A 20,317-nucleotide genomic window follows, 5' to 3' on the forward strand; every position below is an offset into this window, starting at 1 on the left:
AGGGCAGCGGAACGGGGTGAGCAGATATTTGACATGCCCCGTCCCGCGGGGGGCTACCCCCACTAGACTGGGCGCAAGACCATCAGGACGACTTCTTTTTATTATTAGATAATATTCCTGAGGTCCGCCCTAGGAGGTTGCTTAGTGCAATGAGCCGGTCCCCAGTCTCTATGATGGGGAGCGCGACTCGCCACACTCTGCTTCTAGGTCTTGAAGGACCGGGGAGAGGTTGGGTGGCCGATGGCCCCTCCCCTTGAGTGCGGCAAGGAAGAAACTGGACAAATGCTTCCTCGTGTTCTTTTTTACTTCTCTAAATCTGGTGACCACAGAGTTAATTGTATCAAGAAAAAAAAACAGAGGGGGAGATCGGGGCATCAAGTAAAAAACTCTCTCTTTATCTTTGATGCCAGACAGATTGAGCTACAGATGCTCATCCGTGCTCACCAAAGCAGACATTGAACGGCCAATGCTTTTTTGCTTGGTAGCACGAAGAGACAGGTCTGCGGCTCTATGAAGCTCAGAGAAAGCTTCCTCATCAATCATTCCCCCTGCACCCCGCACACCCCCTGAGGTCAGCCTGGTATGCCTGTAACACCGCCATGGTGTGCAGCGCAGCACCAGCCTGACCTGCAGCTTGGTAAGCTTTACCCATGAGAGCCGATGTTGTTCTACACGGCTTCATGGGGAGGGTAGGTTTCTTCAGCGAAGATGCAGACCCAGGCGAGAGATAGCTCGCAAGCATCTCATAAACCTGGGGCACCTCCACATACCTGCGCGATTTCGCACCCACGATAGCCGAAAAAGTCGATGTCGAGGCACGAAGATACGCGAGGTATGCGGTTTACTCCATGATCTAGTTAGTTCATCATGGAGGTCCTCAAAAAAGGGGAAATACTGATGTTGTGGTCCCTCCCCCTTGCCACTGGACAGAAACCTATCCTCTAGCTTACTGCGTTTGGGGGTCTCTTGTTCCCGAGGTCAGTCAAGCTGTAACCTGGCCACCGCGCGTGTAACCACCTCGAGTATTTCCTCAAATGATTTATTATCGTGCGAAGAACGCTCAGAGAATGGCTGCTCGAAGTCCGCAGACCCAAGAGATTCATCATCGTCCCCCGCGTGAGCCAAAGAAGCACCGGAGCGCACTTCCGGATCACGCAAGGAAATGTGTGGATCTGGTGAGCGAGCAAGCGAAAGGGACGGACCCGTCTCTTGCACGTCAGCCAAATCCATTCGAGAGCCCCACGATGGAGTGCGATGGGGTGTGGGTGCGGACTGAAAGTACCCAAGACGACCACAAAGCATTTTAACAGTAAATAGCTTGCAATGCTCGCACTCGCTTGACTCTAATGCAATGGGCGCATGCTCCTCCCCCAAACACACAAAGCAGTAAGCATGTCCAGTTCTGACATAGGACGAAGAACATGGACGAAGAACATGCTGACTCATTTTTGGCTGATTTCTTTTAACTTTAACTCTTTTTACTTTTATGTAGAGATGAGAAAGAGAGAAATCTGCACACTGCCAGATTTGAACACTAACTCCTAATAAAGATCTGAAGTGAGTTTTTTTAGAGAGAGATTGCTTGATACACATAGTGCACACATACACATAGTAGTCTGAAAACAAAAGACCTGACGATGCAGCTGGAGCTCATCTATTTATAGCCTCGTGTCGCGCATAAACGAGGCTATAAACATCTTTATGACGTCACCGACCGAGGCTATAATACCTCTGGCTCAATTCTATTAACGTGTTTCCACACTATATTCACAGCGTTTAAAGACATTCCCAATGCACTGAGCAGTGCAGCATCGATTGTAGCTTTTGAAAGGGAACTGACTAGGAATCATTAGGAAAAAAATAAATCTCTCTTGAGTTTCATTTTTAAATTTATATAACACATACACATTCAGGAAGATAAAGATAATATACACATTTATTCACTGTGCACATAGATAAAGGCAGTTATTACTTACAATGCATCAAAATATCACTTCATGTATACAAAAAACAGACTTGAAATAAAAAAACTCCATAAATTAATTAAAAATAATAATAATAATAATACTACTACTAATAATTAAAAACCCTGAATGTCATTCCCAGTCTATACAAAGTCAACAAGCGCTCAAAGTTGTGTTTGTGTATCTCAGGTGTACATTCCGGCTGAATGTGCTGATTTCAGCCAGATAAGCATTTCAATTCTCAGCCCATTAGCACATAATCATCTGAACAGTCCTCACAGCTTTTTTGTTTGGCCATATCTGTTATCTTTTGAGGGAGCTTTACAACGGCATAATCACAATCGGTGTCCTCCGAGTCTCGAATAGGCCTTTCTGGATTGATGGTAGTGTGGTCAATAGAGGCATAGAGGACATCTTCTGTCTGTGGAGAGAGAAAACACAAGCCTGCGAATTATGATGAGGAAGTTTTATAACTTGCATTTGAAAATAAATTCAGTATCCATTGCGTTAGTGTGTGAAAGAAAAATAAAGAGTTGTATATGGATTTTTTTTCATATTGTGTGGATTAAAGAAGTAGAAATTGTAATTAACTCAGATTAATAAATGCATTACAATTATTTTTCCTTGTTAGTTCCCCATAGTGAAAAATAAATATAGGCTAATAAAATTTATTTTAAATACATTTATTTTATGGTAAGTATACTACAAATACATTTGACATATTTATGTACTTAATATAAATACCCTGCAATTTTACTTTTAGTACAGTATACTAAATAAGTATACTTAAAGTCTGCTAAATTGAAACAAACTAATTTTGTACTTGATGCACTTCAGTTATCCAGAAGTAGTGCTGAGGTGCAGCTAAAGATATACTGAAGTATATTTGATTGTGCTAAAGTGTAACTATTGCAAGTGTACTTTAGGGAAACTTTAAATATCTTGCACTTAAACTATACAATGATCATACTATCCTTACTAATAGTGATATTAAACAGGCTTAATATTAAGAAATATGGATTGTGCAATAAAGAAGAACTCCAAATAAAGTTTAATTATAATATATCAGTAAGTCTCAAGTAATATGTCAGTAAATATATTAATGTGCTTGTATTATAGTTAGTATGAAATAAATGTAGGCCTATTTTAAATACATTTTGGCATAGTTTTTTTTTCTACGGTGTCCGAGAGAGCTCAATGTGCTGCAGCTGAAGAAAACACATAAAAAAACATCTTCATTATTTTCACAACACACGTGTTGTTGTATCTTGGATACCAAGAAAAAAATTCAGAGAAAACAGAAACTTCTGGATGGTCTTTTTTAAAATTTTATTAAGACTCATCTCTGTAGCCAGCAATACACGCACACCCACACTGCACATTCTTCTCTGCTTTTAACAGTGCTACAGCCCACAAACAGTGCGCCACCGCCCCCCACTGGACAAACCCAATACCACCCTTAACATACAACATTTCCCCTCCACTTAACTTAGAGGCAATCCTTCCCCAAGACACAAAATCTTCAAGGACAATTTTACAGTGATGATATTTTTTCTTTTTCTTTTTACATCATACAATTCATAACATTCATAATTCAATAGGTTCTAATGTTCTTTTAGATGACACTATTTCTTCTGTCACAAAGTCTTTAAGATATGCTGGTGGTTTCCTCTCTCTTACTGAACGTCGTAGACATCCAAACGGTGCACTCTCAGGCTCATTTCTATTTGCAGTTTGAGTCATTTCACGCATTCGCTCAGCACTGGGTGAATCTGGCAATTGATTGCTTTGACATCCAGAATTCGAACTCTCAGGCACCCAGTTATCTGAAGTTGGAATTGATTCAAGTGTTGTCGACGTACTGAGTGATTCTGGCATTTTAATATCAGCATCCATTGCATTGACACAACATCAGAATCATAAGGTTGAACACCCAAAGCAGCTTGAAAGTCTTTAATCTCTTTTTGTTGTCGACTGAATAATTGATCAACATGACGTCGCAAAGTTCCCAGTGTGCACCGTATCTCCTACTTCAAAATAGCGAGATCTTGCATGTTGGTCATGTTGCTCTTTTTGAACTTGTTGTTTCAATTCAATTTTGCTGGTGAAGTCAGGGTGCATTTTGTCTAGGTTTTTTTGTCAATTTCCTCCCCATCCTCATCTCTGCAGGTGACAATCCCATGGTAGACTGGGGTGTAATATGATAACTAAACAATGCTCAATGCAACTTGGTCTCCATAGTGTTCCCAGAACTTCTTTTGATGAGGTCCTTAAAAATTTGGACTGACCGTTCAGCAAGACATTAGATGACGGATGATACAGGGCAGAAGTAAAATGTGTTATTCCATTCCTACACATAAATGCTTTGCTTGCTTCTCTTACAAAACACTGAGCGTTATCAGACACCATCATTTCAGGAATGCCATGAGTACTGAAACTCTTTCTGAGGCACTCAAGAGTAGTCACTGAGTGAATCAACTGAGATTAAAAACATCTTTCCTAGGAATGGACCAGCATAGTCCATATGCACTCTTCTCCATGGCTGTCGTGGCCATTCCCAAGGATGAAGTGGTGCACCCACAGGGGCTTTTCTCTGTTCTTGACACACAGTACAATCTTTTACTCTGGCCTCGATGTCAGCATCTAAATTTGGCCACCACAGGTAACTCCTGGCCAGGCCTTTCATTCTTGACATACCTGGGTGAGATTGATGTAGCTGTTCCAGGAACCCTGAACGTCTTTTCTCTGGAATGATGATGCGGGCTCCCCACAGCACACACCAGTCTTGAACACTGAGCTCTTGTTGTCTCTGTTTATAAGGTGTAAATTCATTTGTATTACTGTGATCAGTCCAACCTTTAAGCACATACTCACACACTCTAGAGAGGACAGGATCTCGAGTTATCCAGTGCTTGATTTGCTCTGATGTCGTCAAAGGACTAACAACGCTGTCCAACATCAAGACATTAGCCTCCTTCAATTCTTTCTCTGGAATCTCTGGAACAGGCAGACGACTGGGGGCATCGGCATTTCCATTGTCCTTGCCCACTCTGTAAGAAATGACATACTCATATGCCCCCAACATCACTGCCCATCTCATAATTCTTTGAGAGACCATTTGTGGCACAGCTTTCAGTTCATTCAGTAAACTTAGTAAAGGTTTATGGTCTGTGCAGATATTTATGGAATTTCTTTGACCCGAACACTACAGCTAAACCCTCCTTCTCCAGCTGCGAGTAGTTTTTTTCTGCTACTGTAAATGTTCGTGATACAAACCCAATGGGTCTCTCTGTTCCATCTGCCATGAGATGTGCTAACACGGCTCCCACACCGTACGCTGATGCATCACAAGAAGGAATCGAGGAATGGGATACTGCTCCAGTGACGACTCTCTGTTAATGGTTACTCTGTAGTCTCCACAAAGTCTTACTGACCTATCTGGCTTTAAAACAGGCACAACAGGTGCTGCCCACTCTGAGAATTTCACAGGCTCTATAATATGGTCTTTAATCGGGCGATCAAGTTCAGCTTCAATTTTCTCTCTCATAGCAAAAGGCAGTGACCTTGATTTAAGAAAATTAGGCTTTGCATCACTTGGTACATGAATCTTAGCAGTGGCTGCTTTTAATGTTCCAAGTTCCTCTTTGGAAACTGTTCCATGTTTCCTTGAGATGTCTTGCAACAACTCTGAGCTGTCTTTAATTTTATTCACTTTTTCCCAGCTGAGTTCCAGGTGTATGAGCCATGATCGTCCTAATAAATTAGGCCCAGATCCTGCCACTACCACAGCTGTGAGTTCTTTGATAAGCCCTTTGTGTTTGACTTTAAACTTGGTGGTACCTAGAACGTGCACTGACTGTCCTGTGTATGTTTTTAAACTGAGAGAGCTTGTTTTGAGTTCAGCCAAGATATTTTTAGCTTCCATTTTTCCATACTCCATCTGTGATAAGACAGTCACACTACATCCAGTGTCAATCTCAAACTTCCCAGGGCATTCATTTACAAATAGTGTCTGTGTAATAGGGGGTACATGGGTCTGTGGTGTCTCTTTACACAGTGAAAACTTCTTCAGACTGATCGTCCTCCTCTTCTTGAAGATAATTTGTCCTCTTTGATTGATTTCCTCTCCCCCGTTTCCAAAATTTCCTGTCTTTATCAACACCAGTTTCTTGTGGTTTCATTCTACATACTCTTTTCACTTTTCGTTGGCAAATCTACAGTCTTTTGGCCCATGGTTACTTCCACCACATCGATAGCATATTCCTGAAACACTCGATTTACTTTGTTCTCCTGTGTCCATCTTGAAAACAGTGGTATCCATTCGATTTCCTTTATCTTTATGCAAATCAGCCATATCCTTATTAGCAGCTTCAATAGCCTGAGCTTTCCTTAGCCCTGTCTCAAATGTCAGTCCATCATCAGCCAGTAATCTCCGTTGTATGCTGTCATCATTAACACCACACACTAATCTGTCTCTCAGCATAACTGTGAGTGTGTCTCCAAAATTACAATCTTGTGCCAGCTTCCTCAGTTCGGCCACATATTCTGCTATGCTTTCATCAAAGCGTCTATTACGTGAATTAAACTTCCACCTTTGAACTATTTCACTGGGCTTTAGATTAAAGGGATTTTTCAGCAAACTCACCAGATCCTCATAACTTTTTGATCCCGGTCTCTCAGGACTTTTTTCTCTGGTTCTTCAAAATCATTTGCCATGAAAAAATGGTTCAATATTTCACAATACTCCTCCCATGATTGTGACTTATTATCAAATGGTGTCACGTATCCCACCATGCCAGCCATTCTTATGTTCAGTCAGTACTTGAGGTGGTAGCTATTAACTTTCATCAGCTCACCCAGTTGGCATCCTGCTCATTATTTGCACTCAGGAAAGAGCAGCTCCAAAGTTCTGGCCTCTATCCTCGTCGCCATATGTTGTATTGTAGATACCAAGGAGAAAACAGAAACTTCTGTATGGTCTTTTTTTTATTAAGAATCATCTCTGTAGCATAGCCAGTAATACACACACAAGCACACCCACACTGCACATTCTTCTATGTTTTTAACAGTGCTACAGCCCACAAACAAAGTGCGCCACCGCCCCCCACTGGACAAACCCAATACCAACCTTAACATTAAACACGTGTCTCCAAATACTCACAACACAAGCAAATACAGAAATGCGCTGAAAAAGTTCACAACACTTCCAAATACAGAAACGCGGTGCAAATAGCACAGATCACAACAGAAATGTTCCAGGGGACCCCAATAAGTGACGAACTCGGCTGGGACATGCTTATAGCTTGTGAGTGTCCCTATGCCCTACTCCCTTCGCAGGGCAGAGCCCTTGAAGTGAGCACTTTGGAGTGAGCACGAACGTACTTGGTGAAGGGAGCAACGAAAGACAACGTATCCAAATAGCTGTTCTTACGACAGACATTTCTTATTATTTATGTTAACATAACTGTTGCAAATAAAAATACATTTTAAGTTTTTAAAATACACGTTATATCTGTGTGTAAGGGTCTCAACTTTAAAACTTGCCGTCTCATCTTTGGACCCTGCATTACCTAATATTTCCTATGAAACTAATTTAAACATAAGATGCATAAATTTGTACAATGTAACTGATATATAGATTAATATCTTACCATCATGTTCTTTATTTTAAATTTTTAAATTTTTTTCATTGTTAACTCTTCTTTTCTCATTTGTGTTCTGATGACATTGAACATATACATTTTGTATATTGTATACAAAGTTGTATGTATACAATATACAAAATTGTGATACCAACTGTGATACTTTTATTCTCATATATTTATATTTTTATTTTTTATCCTTATAATTTGTAGTATTATGTTTCTTGTTGTATTTGTATTTGTATATGTCCACTGGAAGCCTCAGTACCAAAACAAATTCCTTGTGTGTGCAAGTACACTTGGCAATAAAGCTCTTTCTGATTCTGATTCTGATTCATAAACATCTCTGTATGTTTTGCAACAAAAAAAGGAGTAAAAAAATTTAATTAAATTTAAAAAAAAAGTAGACTTTGAGCTATAAGCATGTCCCACCCGGGTTCGTCACTTATTGGGGTCCCCTGGAAACATTTCCGTTGTGGTCTGTTCTATTTGCAGCGCGTTTCTGTATTTGGTTGTGTTGTGAAAAAAAATCCAAAGTTTCCAAAACTCATAATTACAAGTTGTGCTGATGTTTATGTGCATTGTATCTCATGAATACATTGACTTGAAAACACCGTAACACCTTAACCTTTGACCACCTACACTCCAATGCACTCCTATGTGTGAGCATAAGGATTTTAAAATCAACGCGGAACCTGACCGGGAGCCAGTGCAAGGAGTATTGGAGAAATGTGTTAATTTCTTCTGACTCCAGTCAGGATCCTAGCAGCAGAATTTAGCACACATTGCAATTTGCTGAGTGTGGTTTTAGAAACCCCAGCAAGAAGTGCATTGCAGTAATCAATGTGGGAAAAAAACAAAAGTTTTGATTAGCCTCTCAGTCATAGGAAAAGATAGCATAGGGCAAAGTTTAACAATATTTCTGAGATGAAAAAAGGAATTCTTAACAATATATTGCTTGTGTGGGTCAAAGACAAACTCGAATCAGATATAACTCAAACATTTTTTTATTTCGATTGGAACTCCAAAACAGAGCCATCTATGGTTAACATTAGTGAACCATCTTTACGAAGCTGATGAGGAGAGCCAAGATGAGGAGAACATCAGTCTTATCACTATTAAGGCACAAAAAGTTTTCAGTCATCCATATTTTTATCTCAGAAATACAATGTGAGAGAAAAGAAACATCCACATTTTGACCAGGCTTAGAGTGAATATAAATTTGTTGTCTTAAGCTCATTCAGGTAACTGCATTTAGTAAGTAATTGTATAGTGTGCATTTGTTTTCATGTTTTTGACATAGACTGCACTGAAGAATAAGATTTATATTGGGGTAATCCAGACATAATTTATATGCTTTTATAAATGTTGTAAAATATATATATTATGAACTTTACATTGACTATATTCAAGGTTTCTATTTGTTTAATTTAGGCGTACCAGCATCATACATTTATCGTAAGTTACGTAAGTTTCACCTCAAGTCATTCGCTTTGACATACTTTCCCACCTGTAGCATTTCTGTCACATCGGTAGCATCATTTGGAGAATCAGGAAAAACACTGTGACTAAATGTTTATCATTTGAATACTACATTAAAAAGACTCATTCATAGGAGACTTCATGAATCCCCAAAATGCAAAACAAGCCAACATGTCAACCGTTTTTTGAGAAGGAACCAAAAACACCTATGGATAAAACTGACAAAGATCTAAACTAACATCCTCGTGTTTTAACATGATGTTATCAGATGTGCGAATTTGAACATCAGTACTACAGATGTAAAAAAAGCCACATACTGTATACATGTATATAAAATGAAAATATAATTTTAATTGCACAGTTTAAATGTATTATTTTAGTATAACTCTGACGTGTGTTCACGAGAGCGCCACGATGCATGCGCAAGAACTGAGAAGATGACGCAGATGGGTCTCGATGTGTTGTTTAAAATGGTTCTAAAGTGTGCGTTTCCTGGATGTCCAAATCGTGAGAAACCAACGAGAAAACGTAAAAGGACCTTACCAATGCCGCAAAATGAATGGCTTTCCTTTCATACTTTCCCATCAAATCAGCGTCATCTTCTCAGTTCTCGGGCATGCTTTGTGGGTGCTCTCGTGGACTCACGTCAGAGGCCCACATGGAAGAAAATGAATAGTTGAATAAAGTCATTATTTTAGTGTTCTTTTGCGCACAAAAAGTATTCTCGTCGTTTGATAAACTTAAGGTTGAGCCACTGTAGTCACTTGACTATTTTAACGATGTCTTTACTAACTTTTCTGGGCCGGCAGATGCAATTACCTTGCGGCCTATGAAAGAGTGAGCCAGCTCTCAGATTTCATCAAAAATATCTTAATTTGTGTTCCTAAGATGAACGAAAGTCTTACGGGTTGAAACAACATGAGGGTGAGTAATTACTGACAGAATTTACATTTTTGGGTGAACTAACCCTTTAAGAGTCAAATAAGCAGTCTATTAAACTCATAACATTATGAATTATTGGCATTCTTACCCGTGTGTCTGCTGCTGTTGCTCTCTGATTGTCATTATCTGATAGACAAAACATACAAATTACATGTTAATAAATAGTCACTTCACAATGTAGCCATTCATTGTACACAATGAGTATCATAGCTGTCCTTGAATGTTCATCCTCACAAAATTGACTGTCAGCTACTGAAATGCTGCATTTTGTGTGAACCAAATGAACTTTGACATAAAACTGAATGCATGCTTGAATCTCTGCCAAAGGCTTGCCTACTCAAGTAAAAAGGCACTTCCTTAATAATACATTAGCTGGAACATGCTATTTCAGAGTATATTATTATCAGAGTAAATTCTCTTACCAGCGCTTTCAAGTTTCTTCTTCCTGAGGATAAAAATATGTAAATTATACAGTAACATGCACAAAAAGTAGCACTCAGCCAGTAGACTTTCCAACATAACTTAGATTACTTACTAATTCCCAGTAATAATAATAATATTAATAATAAAACAGAACCTAAATAGACTTCTAGTACATAATCTCAGTAAATAATCAAGCTCTACAGATGCCCTACCTTCGCTTGCAACTTAAATTGCCCATAGTTCCAACAAGCTCAATATGGTTTGTTTGCCGCGGTATAAATACTAATGCTACGACCACAAATTGCAGACTGCTGAAACTGCAAGTAAGGTCAAAATTCCAGAGTTTCCAACCTGCCAATCAGACAGAATAAGATGTGAAAGGACAGATATAGTAAAACAAGAGAGGGATGGAGAGAGTGGTTCAGTGTAAAGCAGTCAAACAACAGACGGTTTCCCTTTTGCTTGTATTTCCTGTGTTCTGTGGTTTTCATTTGCCTCCGAGTGCATGAAATGAAGACACGTGCGCATTTACACCTCTATAATTGGTCATTCTGCTATCTCATATATGTCATATTTGTGTGTTATTTGTTATTCCACGACAGCTTTTCTGAGACTGGTCTGTTTTTTTTCACACATGTATGCAAATAGCTGCCACCAGGAAAAACAGACAATACAGTGTCTGATATATTCTTGAATATAGATGAGTAGTTCGAAAAAAAGTTCCTCAAAACTATCTAATTGTTGTTAATTCCTCTTTATATGTATGTATGTTCACATACATATATGTTTAAATGCTAATAACACAATTAATCATACCGTCTTGTGTTCAAAGATGTGATGTTTGGTTTCTGACAGTTGATTATTGTTTGGCACAGGAAGTTAAGCATTTCCTTCAAGACCACACCATACATACAATTACATACAAATCTCTTACAATGATCTGCGTTGTATTATTGACCATAAGTTGCTTTATAATATTTAAAAATATTATTGACTTTATTTTGCAATCTGCTTATAAGTTCATGCCTTAAGCTCAATTAAGCACATTAAATGTTTTTTTTTTGTGATATTGCGATCAGATAAGCCGTATGAGACTCTTTCTCTTCACTGTCATTCTTAGCCCTGTAGGGGTCAGTATGAAAAGAAAACACTTAATGCACAAAAAAATTAAAAATTAAAATAAAAAATAAAAAATACATGTGACATGGTTTTCAAGGGGGGTACACACACCAAGAATTCAGTCAAATACAGTGTATCCAGAAAAAACAGCTCTACTTTGTAGCACTTTCCGCCATCAGGATGTTACAAAAGTAGAGCACACTTTTGTTGAACAGTCAAGACAGCAGGTATTTGGCAATTTTAGCCTTGATGTCAGACACGTTTCTTTACGGTGGATTTCAGAGGGGATGAAAAATTATCAGTGCATCATCTTGTTTTCTCTCTTGCAGCTTACTTTGGGTAAGAGTTATACCCTTATGTATATTATTTTTATGTTGGGTTATGGTTAAACATTAAATGTTGTTTTATGACAGCCTGTCAATCTGTTTTATGAACATTTGCTGAATGTAACTCATGGGTTTTCTTAACATTAATCTTTATTCAGAAAACAAAGTATCATTTTTACTATAATACGATGCTGTTAAGTAGTACCAAATGTGATTTATTTTCCAAAGAAATAAGCAATAATCAGTCTTTATAGATGAAAGCAGATTTATTACATACGTTATTTAGGATCACAGGTTTCAGCGGTGAATTTAAACACAGAGATGTGGACACATTGCTTTTCTAAAGGTTCTTTATTGGCATCTATGGCTCCATAATGAACACCCCCTTTCAATTGCACAAAATGTTCTTTAGTGGAAAAAGGTTCTTCGGAAAATTAAAATGTTCTTCACACTAAGATAAAATGGTTCTTTTAAGAACTTTTCACTGAAGGGTCCTTTGGTGTAGCCCAAAATGTTTATTCAATGGCCTCACTGGGAAAACTCTCTTTTGCATACTTCATTTTTAAGCATGTATTTTGGGTGGTTGAAGTTTTCATATAAGCCTCTAATCATATAACAACAACCCATTTTAGGAAAGATGTTGATCATGACTAGTTGGGGAAGATGTAACATAAATTTGTTTGCCTAAAATGGGCAAACAAAATTATGTTCAAAGAATGTTACGGTAAGGTTGCTTACAGAGTAACAAAAAAGTGTAATTTCTGAATATTCTCTGAATGTTAAAAATGTCCAGTTCTTTAAATGTTTAAAAAAAATTGTTAAATAAAGGCAGACAAAGAATATAGAATATCCAATACAAATATTTAATTACAATCCAGAAGACAGGCAAACAGGTTCAGCAACACACACTTAAACATAGCCAACTTATATAGCAAACACAAATGAGGATGATTAATAGAACACAGCTGACACATATTAACTAATGATGAGGAGCGAGAAAACTGAACAAAGGAACAAATGATGAAGATGAAAACAAACTAAAAGTCCATGACAAAGGAACTAGGTTGAACATAATGTGACAGAAACATTCTATTGTATAATTTTGCAGACATTATAGGACCATTACTATTTAATGTTCTCTGAACGTTCTGAAACAAGTATAATTTTTTTTTTAATCTGAAAAAAATATTCCATGAACTGTTAGCTGGGTTATGACTGCCTTTAAGATGCCTATAAGATGGAAATTAATATTTGGGTTTTAATTAATGACTTATCGGAGTGACAATAGCTTTTTTCCGTCTTGAGCCTCTGTTTTAAAGTGGCCTACATTTTTGTCTTTGTGTGAAAGGTCTCAACGGATGTGGCTAAGCATGTACATGTCTCACTAATGAGTCTAGTTTGATAGAACCATTTATTGTGCACAAAGTCCACCAAACATACAGTATAGGACATATTAAACGTGTAATCAGTGTAGCAAAGTTCATATTTTCTAGAAGGAAGGAGACGGGGTCGGCTTGCTGTGGATCTTGTTTATTAGAATAATACTTCAAAATAATAATTGCGCTCAGCGCCCTCTCTTAAACAAACTCTTTACACAACTTTTTCAATAAACTTCAATAAAGATGGCAGGCAGGCACACACTGATCTATTTGGCCGTCAGACCAGCCAGTCTCAGCGATCTCAGGACAGCCCACAAATGACCCATATGCCGCTGCCAGTCGTTACTATAGATGATGATGTCATCTAGATAAGCAGTGGCATATGTGGCATGGGCCCGAAGCACCTGGTCCATGAGTCGCTGAAACGTGGCTGGTGCCACAAACAACCTAAAAGGAAGTGTAACAAATTGGTGCAATCCGAACGGCATAGTGAAGGCTGTTTTTTCTTAGGACATTGGAGTTAAGGGGATTTGCCAATATCCTTTTGTTGGACAAAAGTCCAATGTCGAGTAAAATCGAGCCGTGCCGATCTAGTAGCTTGTCAATCCGAGGCATTGGATATGCGTCGAATTTTGACACATCATTCACTTTGCGGTAGTCGCACCGAGCCGTCGGTTTTTGGAACTATCGGGCTCGCCCAGTCACTGTGTGACTCTTCTGTTACCCCAAGTCCAGCATAGATTCCAATTCTGCCTGAACGACTTTTTTTGTGTTTAGGCAGTCGGTACGGCCGAGTGCGCACTGTCACTCCCGGCTCTGTCTCAATATGGTGCTGGATCAAATTGGTTCGGCCGTGTAGGGTCGAAAACACGTCCGCAAATTCAGCTTGTAGTTTTACTAAATCAGCTCTCCACTCACTACCTTCGCTAGCGTCACTGATTCCTCTTCACTCCATTTTTTGAGGAGGTTGAGGTGGTATATCTGGCGTGCCCCTCCCCATCCATCCGAGTCACTTCATAATTGAGATCTCCTATTCGCTCTGTGACCTCAAAAGGCCCTTGCCACTTCGCTAATAATTTTGAGCAATATAAGCACTTTCTCTCCCGATGCACTTCACCTACTTACGTGCTGCTCGCCTTCCAGCTCTCTCTCCCGTCAGACCCATCTGATGGCCAGACACTAGACCGCAAAAATTAAAACTTCATTTTCCCCCTTGGTGCGATTCGTTTGGGCAGGTGAGAAAGCAGCAATCGCACTCGGGTGCGCACCAAATTTTGGACTAAACCAAACAATTTTTGGACTAAACCAGCTGCCGTAGTCAGCTGCACTGTGCATTTTGGGATGATACCTGATGGATCGTTGGTATTTTTTTTGGATGATGAGCATGCCACTGTTTAGCAACATTAATGCACACCTCCTCCTGAAGTGACTTGCGATGCTCCTTCGCCGCGTGCAGTGCATTAAAACATTATTTTCAAGCCACATCCTCGCTTCATTCTCAAATGTTATTGTTTGCCTAAAGTGCCCCGCGGGGCTGACGACCGTAAAGAAGTAGAAGGGGGAAAACCCCGTGGAGGCTTTCGGGACCTCGCACACATTGAACAAGAGGGGTTTCAACCATCTATCCCAATTTTTAGCATCCTCGTGAATTAACTTATGAATCATTGTTTTCAATGTGCAATTAAACCGTTCGACTAGCCTGTCCGTTTGTGGGTGATAGACACTAGTGCGAATCGATTTAATCCCCAAAAATTTGTACAGTTCGCATAACGTACGTGACATGAACGCTGTCCCCTGATCAGTGAGAATTTCTTTCGGAAGTCCCACTCGGGAGATGAAACGAAACACCGCGTCCGCCACACTCTTTGCGGAGATGCTGTGGAGTGCAACTGCTTCGGGATATCGCGTTGCATAGTCCACCAAGACTAATGCAAAGCGATGTCCCCGTGCGGATGAGGTCCATACCAATTCGTTTGAAGGGGACCTGCATCAATGGAAGAGGGCGCAATGGCTTTCGGGACAGTCGGTGGGTTTACCAGCTGACATTCACAACGCACACCATCGACGTACGTTATCGTGAATGCCTGGCCAAAAGAATTGGGTCATTAGTCATTTTAACGTGGCTGCCATTCCTAAATGCCCGGCCATAGGATTGCAGTGAGCCGCCTGGAAAAGCATTTCCCGGCAGCTTTGTGGTACTAATAATTGGGTTGTATCTTCTTTTGTCTGAGTGTTTTGGGTCACTCGATACAACCTATCTTTTATTATAGCAAAATAAGAATAGGAGAGTGTTCGCTCAGGATGGAGAGGCTGTCCGTCGATAGTACAGACCTGATCGAAGCGTGTTTTAGCGTCTCATCATGGGACTGCTCCAGAGGAAAATTTTCACGGCTGGAGAGGTTCATCTCTCCAGAACGTTTCGTTCCCCTGGAACAGCTGCCACTGGTCCTGGAACAGCCTCTCCCACCTGTGCCCTTTGCCCCCCCTCTTGGTGCGTTAGGGTTAGGAGTTAAGAGGGGGAAGCGTATTAAAACGAGCCAATGCACATTGGCATGCGATAATTGCATCAGCTGCTCTGCTTGCAGCACGAGCATATAACGAGCAACAGGTGCATCTCATATTGTCTTCGCTTCGGAGCCGAGTGGTTCTACTGTTCCTGCTCTACAATCTTTTGACAGTGTTAAACTTCAAAAGACGAAAACGAGTCTGCTCTTCAGGAGAACGGCTCTTCAAAGCTGGTGTTGGTGTTACAGCGCAGACAGCACTGGCCGCGATCTCACAGAGAGCCGGCAAAACAGCTGTTTTCACAGCTCAGAATGTTGCGCCTTCAATGAGAATGTGTGTGCTCATATCAGGCTTGCACTATCGTCCTGTTGTGTAGCCGCGGTCATCCCTGGGTGCTTCAGCACCAGAGAGAGCAGTTTTTCCTGAAAGATACACGGCATACACGGTTTGACACTGCGTCTTTTTCAAGACGTCATTCAAACCGTGTGTTTCTGTATTCAGACTTTTCCTATCCTCATCTGACGGCCACGATTACTGTTTCACATGCCAGGGCTTAAGTGTGCTGAAACTGTGCTCGTGGGTGGTTTATGTTCTCTCTGAGAGCATGACTACGTCGGCACGCTGTTCGTCTTGCCTTTCTTATTAAGGTTTAAGTGTTCAGCGTGCCGTGTGCCGTCGAGCTGCCGGCTGACAGCGCTCTAGATGCGCGGTCGAGACTCAAGTGCCTCAAATGAGGTGGAGTCCCCTCGCCTATGCCCCGATCTGCCCCGATCTATCGTACCTGATCACTTCATGTTTTTTCTCTGATTGGAAAGTTATCCAATCGTGAGACAAATGCCCTCTGATTGAGAGCACACTTTTACATATTCCAGATGAAAATGTACAAAATGCATATATGCATTAGCCTATATATGCTTGTTGAAGTCACAAATGTAAATTTTACTCCTCCCAAATTGGTAAAAAAAAAAAAACATGCGAGTGTTATAACGGCTCCCGGTTTATAGATATGACAGCGCTGCTGCAACACGCATCTCTTCAGCAAGCCGACGTGCAAACTGCGCAAATGAAACTGAAAGTTTAGCTTACATAATGAAGCTCAACACACAGTTGTCTTCATTAAAAGTAGTGAGATGCAGTTATGTTGCCAAGTGGAAGTGTAACACTTTTAACAAAACTGAAAGAAGTCAGTAAAAACACGAATGAACAGGTCCAATCTGTTCTTCAAAGTCTTTGCCTGAAAACAAAGATGACAAATCTAAAACAAATTTCATGAGAAACATTTTAATTTCTGTACTATTTCTGTGTTAGCCATTATGAATATTTAAAATATGTTTATGTTTATTTATGCATGGGGGGGGGGGGGGGGGGGGTTATTGGCACAGTGATGAACTCGGAAACTTAAAAATGGCACTTTATGACAAATAGGTTGCCGACCCCTGCTCTAAAGGATGTTGTCGCCTAGAGTTTTTGCTTCAAAATGATCTGTAAATCATCCTGCCTAATCATTTACACAAAACAATACATTGATTTAAATTTTATAGACACTTTAAGACAATTTTTGTTTGGAAAGGCAGTATGCATGGAGGCGTGTTCACACCTGAGAAGACAATGACCGGATAATAAGCTGCATAATGAGCTGCATAATGAGCCTTCACACAGGTGTGTCACTGGCAACCAAAAAAAATGCAACAAAATAAATATATATATGTATAGAAATTGTAATCAATTACAAATAGGTTACAATTACAGCAACAATTAAAATTTTAACAATATTTCAAGTGTATTCTTTCTTTGAAAAAGTATACATTTTATCATACGTATTTCAAAGGTATTGGAACAATAACTATAATAACATCTTAGTTGATAATTCAATATACCTACTTTATTTTTGACAAAACATCCCATACTATAGTATATTTAACATATGAGCAGAAATTGGCGAATAAAAGCTTACCTATTTAATGTGGCAGTAGTTTTTTTTTACAGTAAAAACTTTATAATCTATCCAAAACTAATCAACGAAATATTTTCTAAACATTCATATTTAGTCTGTAACATACCTGTATCATGTTTATGATTAGCATATACTGTACATGTTGATTTGCAGTTTGCTGCTTATAGAGACATTTTATTTCAACATATTTCAGTCTTTTTTTACTCATCTCAGTAGGCTATAGCAATACAGTTTGGATGTGTTCATGTAAAAATAACATGTTTACTAATGTAGGTGCGAGAGTGAATGAACGGCACAGACACGCGCTGTATAACTAGTAATTAACAGCATGCGCCTGTGTCCTTCATTCATCATTCACACACAGACAGCAATTCATATTTAAACAGTCTTTTTGCTGTCTTTTTCCGTTGCTCCTCGAAATGAAACTACCAGCACTTCTGAGGTAATGTTCCAGGATTATTAGATAGTATTATTCCTCACAGCGCAGCAAGACGAGGTAAACTACATGATTCTTATTAAACTTGATGTGTTTTATAATCCAGCTGATGTGGGCGTTGACATGTTTCCATGGCTTGCCTCAGATCATTTGCGTTTGAATACCGCGCGCTCTCCGTGGGCGTGTCAAATTAACACGTAATGAGGTATAATGAGCTGAAAAGAAAAAGACTGACAGCGCTCTCTCTCCATAGAGATTACATAAACTGAGAATATTTGTTTTTTATAAAAATTACTTCATTTAACCCTCTGAGGTCTGAGGGGTTCTTGGGGTCATTGAGGTGTTCTGACATGCTCTGACATTTGTGCTTTTTTCAGTTATTTATAAACATGTTCATGGCAAAGGTGTAAATTCACTCTATATAGCACAAACGGGGCTACCTTAATATGTGAGCAACATGCATGTACATGTTTGTATTTTTTAGAGAATAATGTTTATGCGTGGTTATTGAAAAAACTTAAACTTAAAGTGTCTGAAATAAGGCCACAAAACACATACTAAATATCATCTTCCAATCATCCACTAGATTTGTTCCACAGTTTTCACAGATGTTTCCATCCACGCTCATTAACTAACTGCTACATGTTGTCTCATTGACTCCTAACATGTACTGGTGCAAAAGCTTTTTAAACTCAATTCTGAAGCAAACCATCTCCAATCATTTCAACATGTTGGTCATTGTTAAATGTTTTAATAAAGACATATTTAGGAATGTTGTTCTAAAATGAATGGTTTGACTGCAATATGTGCCATTAACATGTCTGCTTTAATCGATTAATATCTTGATTATCTCTCTTGTAAAAGGTATACACACATCCATACAGAAGGGACAGACTGTAATATTTAATCTCCATGAATTTTCATTGAGAACCATTCATTCAATCGAATGGAAATACCACACAATCAACCAAACCATTCTGCTGGCCAGGATCAATCTAAATGAAAAGCATTGAAAAATGAAATGTTTAGCAAGAGAACTGGGATGCAAATAATGGAGAATGGTACACTTCACATTGAAGATATTAAAGATGAAGACTCTGGGAACTACTCTTGCACCATCATTTTCAATGATCTAAGGATGGAGACTGAGCACGTTTTTCTTCAAGTACTTAATGGTATCGTTCTATATCTTACAAATTACTTAAGGTCATTTCTCAAGATAATCAGACAATAGGATGATCGAGTGATTATCTTTGGTAGAAGCTATAGTCAATTACAATATTATCAATCTATTCTGTAAGGAATGTGTATTCTTTGGTAATGAATCTGATCATTTGTTTTTTTCTGCTGAAGACTTGAAGACTGAACCACCAAACAGCACACTGTACACCACAACACTGAAACCATCAGGTACCTTTTCATTCACATCATTTAATGTGAACATTAGATTAAAAGCACATTCTACTCCTTATAAAAATGAATGCCTCATTCATATAACAAAGAAAATGTTGATTAATAGCCTTTTCACACTTTGCTTAGTCACCAACAAATTCATGACAAAAACTTTTAAAATGATGGGTGGATATTATGCAAGATGCAAAGCAACATGTCACTTCCCCATGAAGAATAAGTATAGTTAAACATTTTAAAGAGGTCATATCAATAATTAATTAATTAATTAATTAATTCATTCATTCCAAGGCCTGAATAACACTGTAACAGTATTATAAAATAAGGAACAGCACAAGGTTTTGTTTAGGAAATATCTTTCATATTCCCACCCCTTTGCCTCACATTAACTATGCAAGTCATGTTTCTGATCACCCAATAGGCAGCGTTTGTCGCGGGTGTGGTACGGGCTGAAAAAGGCTCCAAAATAAAATAAAATACGATTTTTTAATAACATAGCCTTAAGCAACAGAGTAGCAAAAATACAAAATCAACATGACTACAATGTACTGGAAAATGCTACATATATACATATATCATACAGATCTTGTTTTCTTTCTTTTCCTTTCGCAGTAGAAACCCGCGTTCCTGGCACAGCATTGATCGCAATACCTGTGTGCTCAGCACTTGCAATCCTCTTAATTGTAGCCACTATTTTCATCTTTAAATGTAGAAAAAAGTGTTGCTGCACTTCAG

The 20,317-nt window shown here is 39.1% G+C and overlaps 1 protein-coding gene and 2 long non-coding RNA genes across 3 annotated transcripts; 1 reads left to right on the forward strand and 2 right to left on the reverse strand.

Moving 5' to 3' along the window:
• Positions 1 to 1,918: 1,918 nt before the first annotated feature.
• On the reverse strand, positions 1,919 to 10,912 carry LOC143723997 (uncharacterized). The gene is made up of 4 exons (XM_077216970.1): positions 10,666 to 10,912; positions 10,453 to 10,475; positions 10,119 to 10,156; positions 1,919 to 2,385 (listed from the first exon to the last, which is right to left on the reverse strand). The coding sequence occupies exons 1-4, from the start codon at positions 10,689 to 10,691 to the stop codon at positions 2,206 to 2,208; spliced, it is 267 nt and encodes an 88-aa protein (XP_077073085.1). The 5' UTR covers positions 10,692 to 10,912; the 3' UTR covers positions 1,919 to 2,205.
• On the reverse strand, positions 3,537 to 10,101 carry LOC143723998 (uncharacterized). The gene is made up of 2 exons (XR_013197215.1): positions 5,241 to 10,101; positions 3,537 to 5,014 (listed from the first exon to the last, which is right to left on the reverse strand). It is a non-coding gene; the product is annotated as an uncharacterized LOC143723998 (long non-coding RNA).
• Positions 10,913 to 11,536: 624 nt separating the features above from the next.
• On the forward strand, positions 11,537 to 20,317 carry LOC143723165 (uncharacterized). The gene is made up of 4 exons (XR_013197058.1): positions 11,537 to 11,911; positions 19,037 to 19,347; positions 19,526 to 19,582; positions 20,195 to 20,317. It is a non-coding gene; the product is annotated as an uncharacterized LOC143723165 (long non-coding RNA).

The sequence above is a fragment of the Siphateles boraxobius genome, unplaced genomic scaffold (genome assembly GCF_051911475.1).
Source record: "Siphateles boraxobius isolate OS27281-9 unplaced genomic scaffold, OSU_SipBor_1 7, whole genome shotgun sequence".
NCBI lineage: Eukaryota > Metazoa > Chordata > Actinopteri > Cypriniformes > Leuciscidae > Siphateles > Siphateles boraxobius.

Coding starts and splice junctions, on each gene's coding strand:
- LOC143723997 (XM_077216970.1), bottom strand. CDS start 10,691: ATGGGCAATTTAAGTTGCAAGCGAAG. Junction 10,157..10,452: donor GAAGAAACTTGAAAGCGCTG/GTAAGAGAATTT, acceptor TTTGTCTATCAG/ATAATGACAATCAGAGAGCA. Junction 2,386..10,118: donor CAACAGCAGCAGACACACGG/GTAAGAATGCCA, acceptor CTCTCTCCACAG/ACAGAAGATGTCCTCTATGC.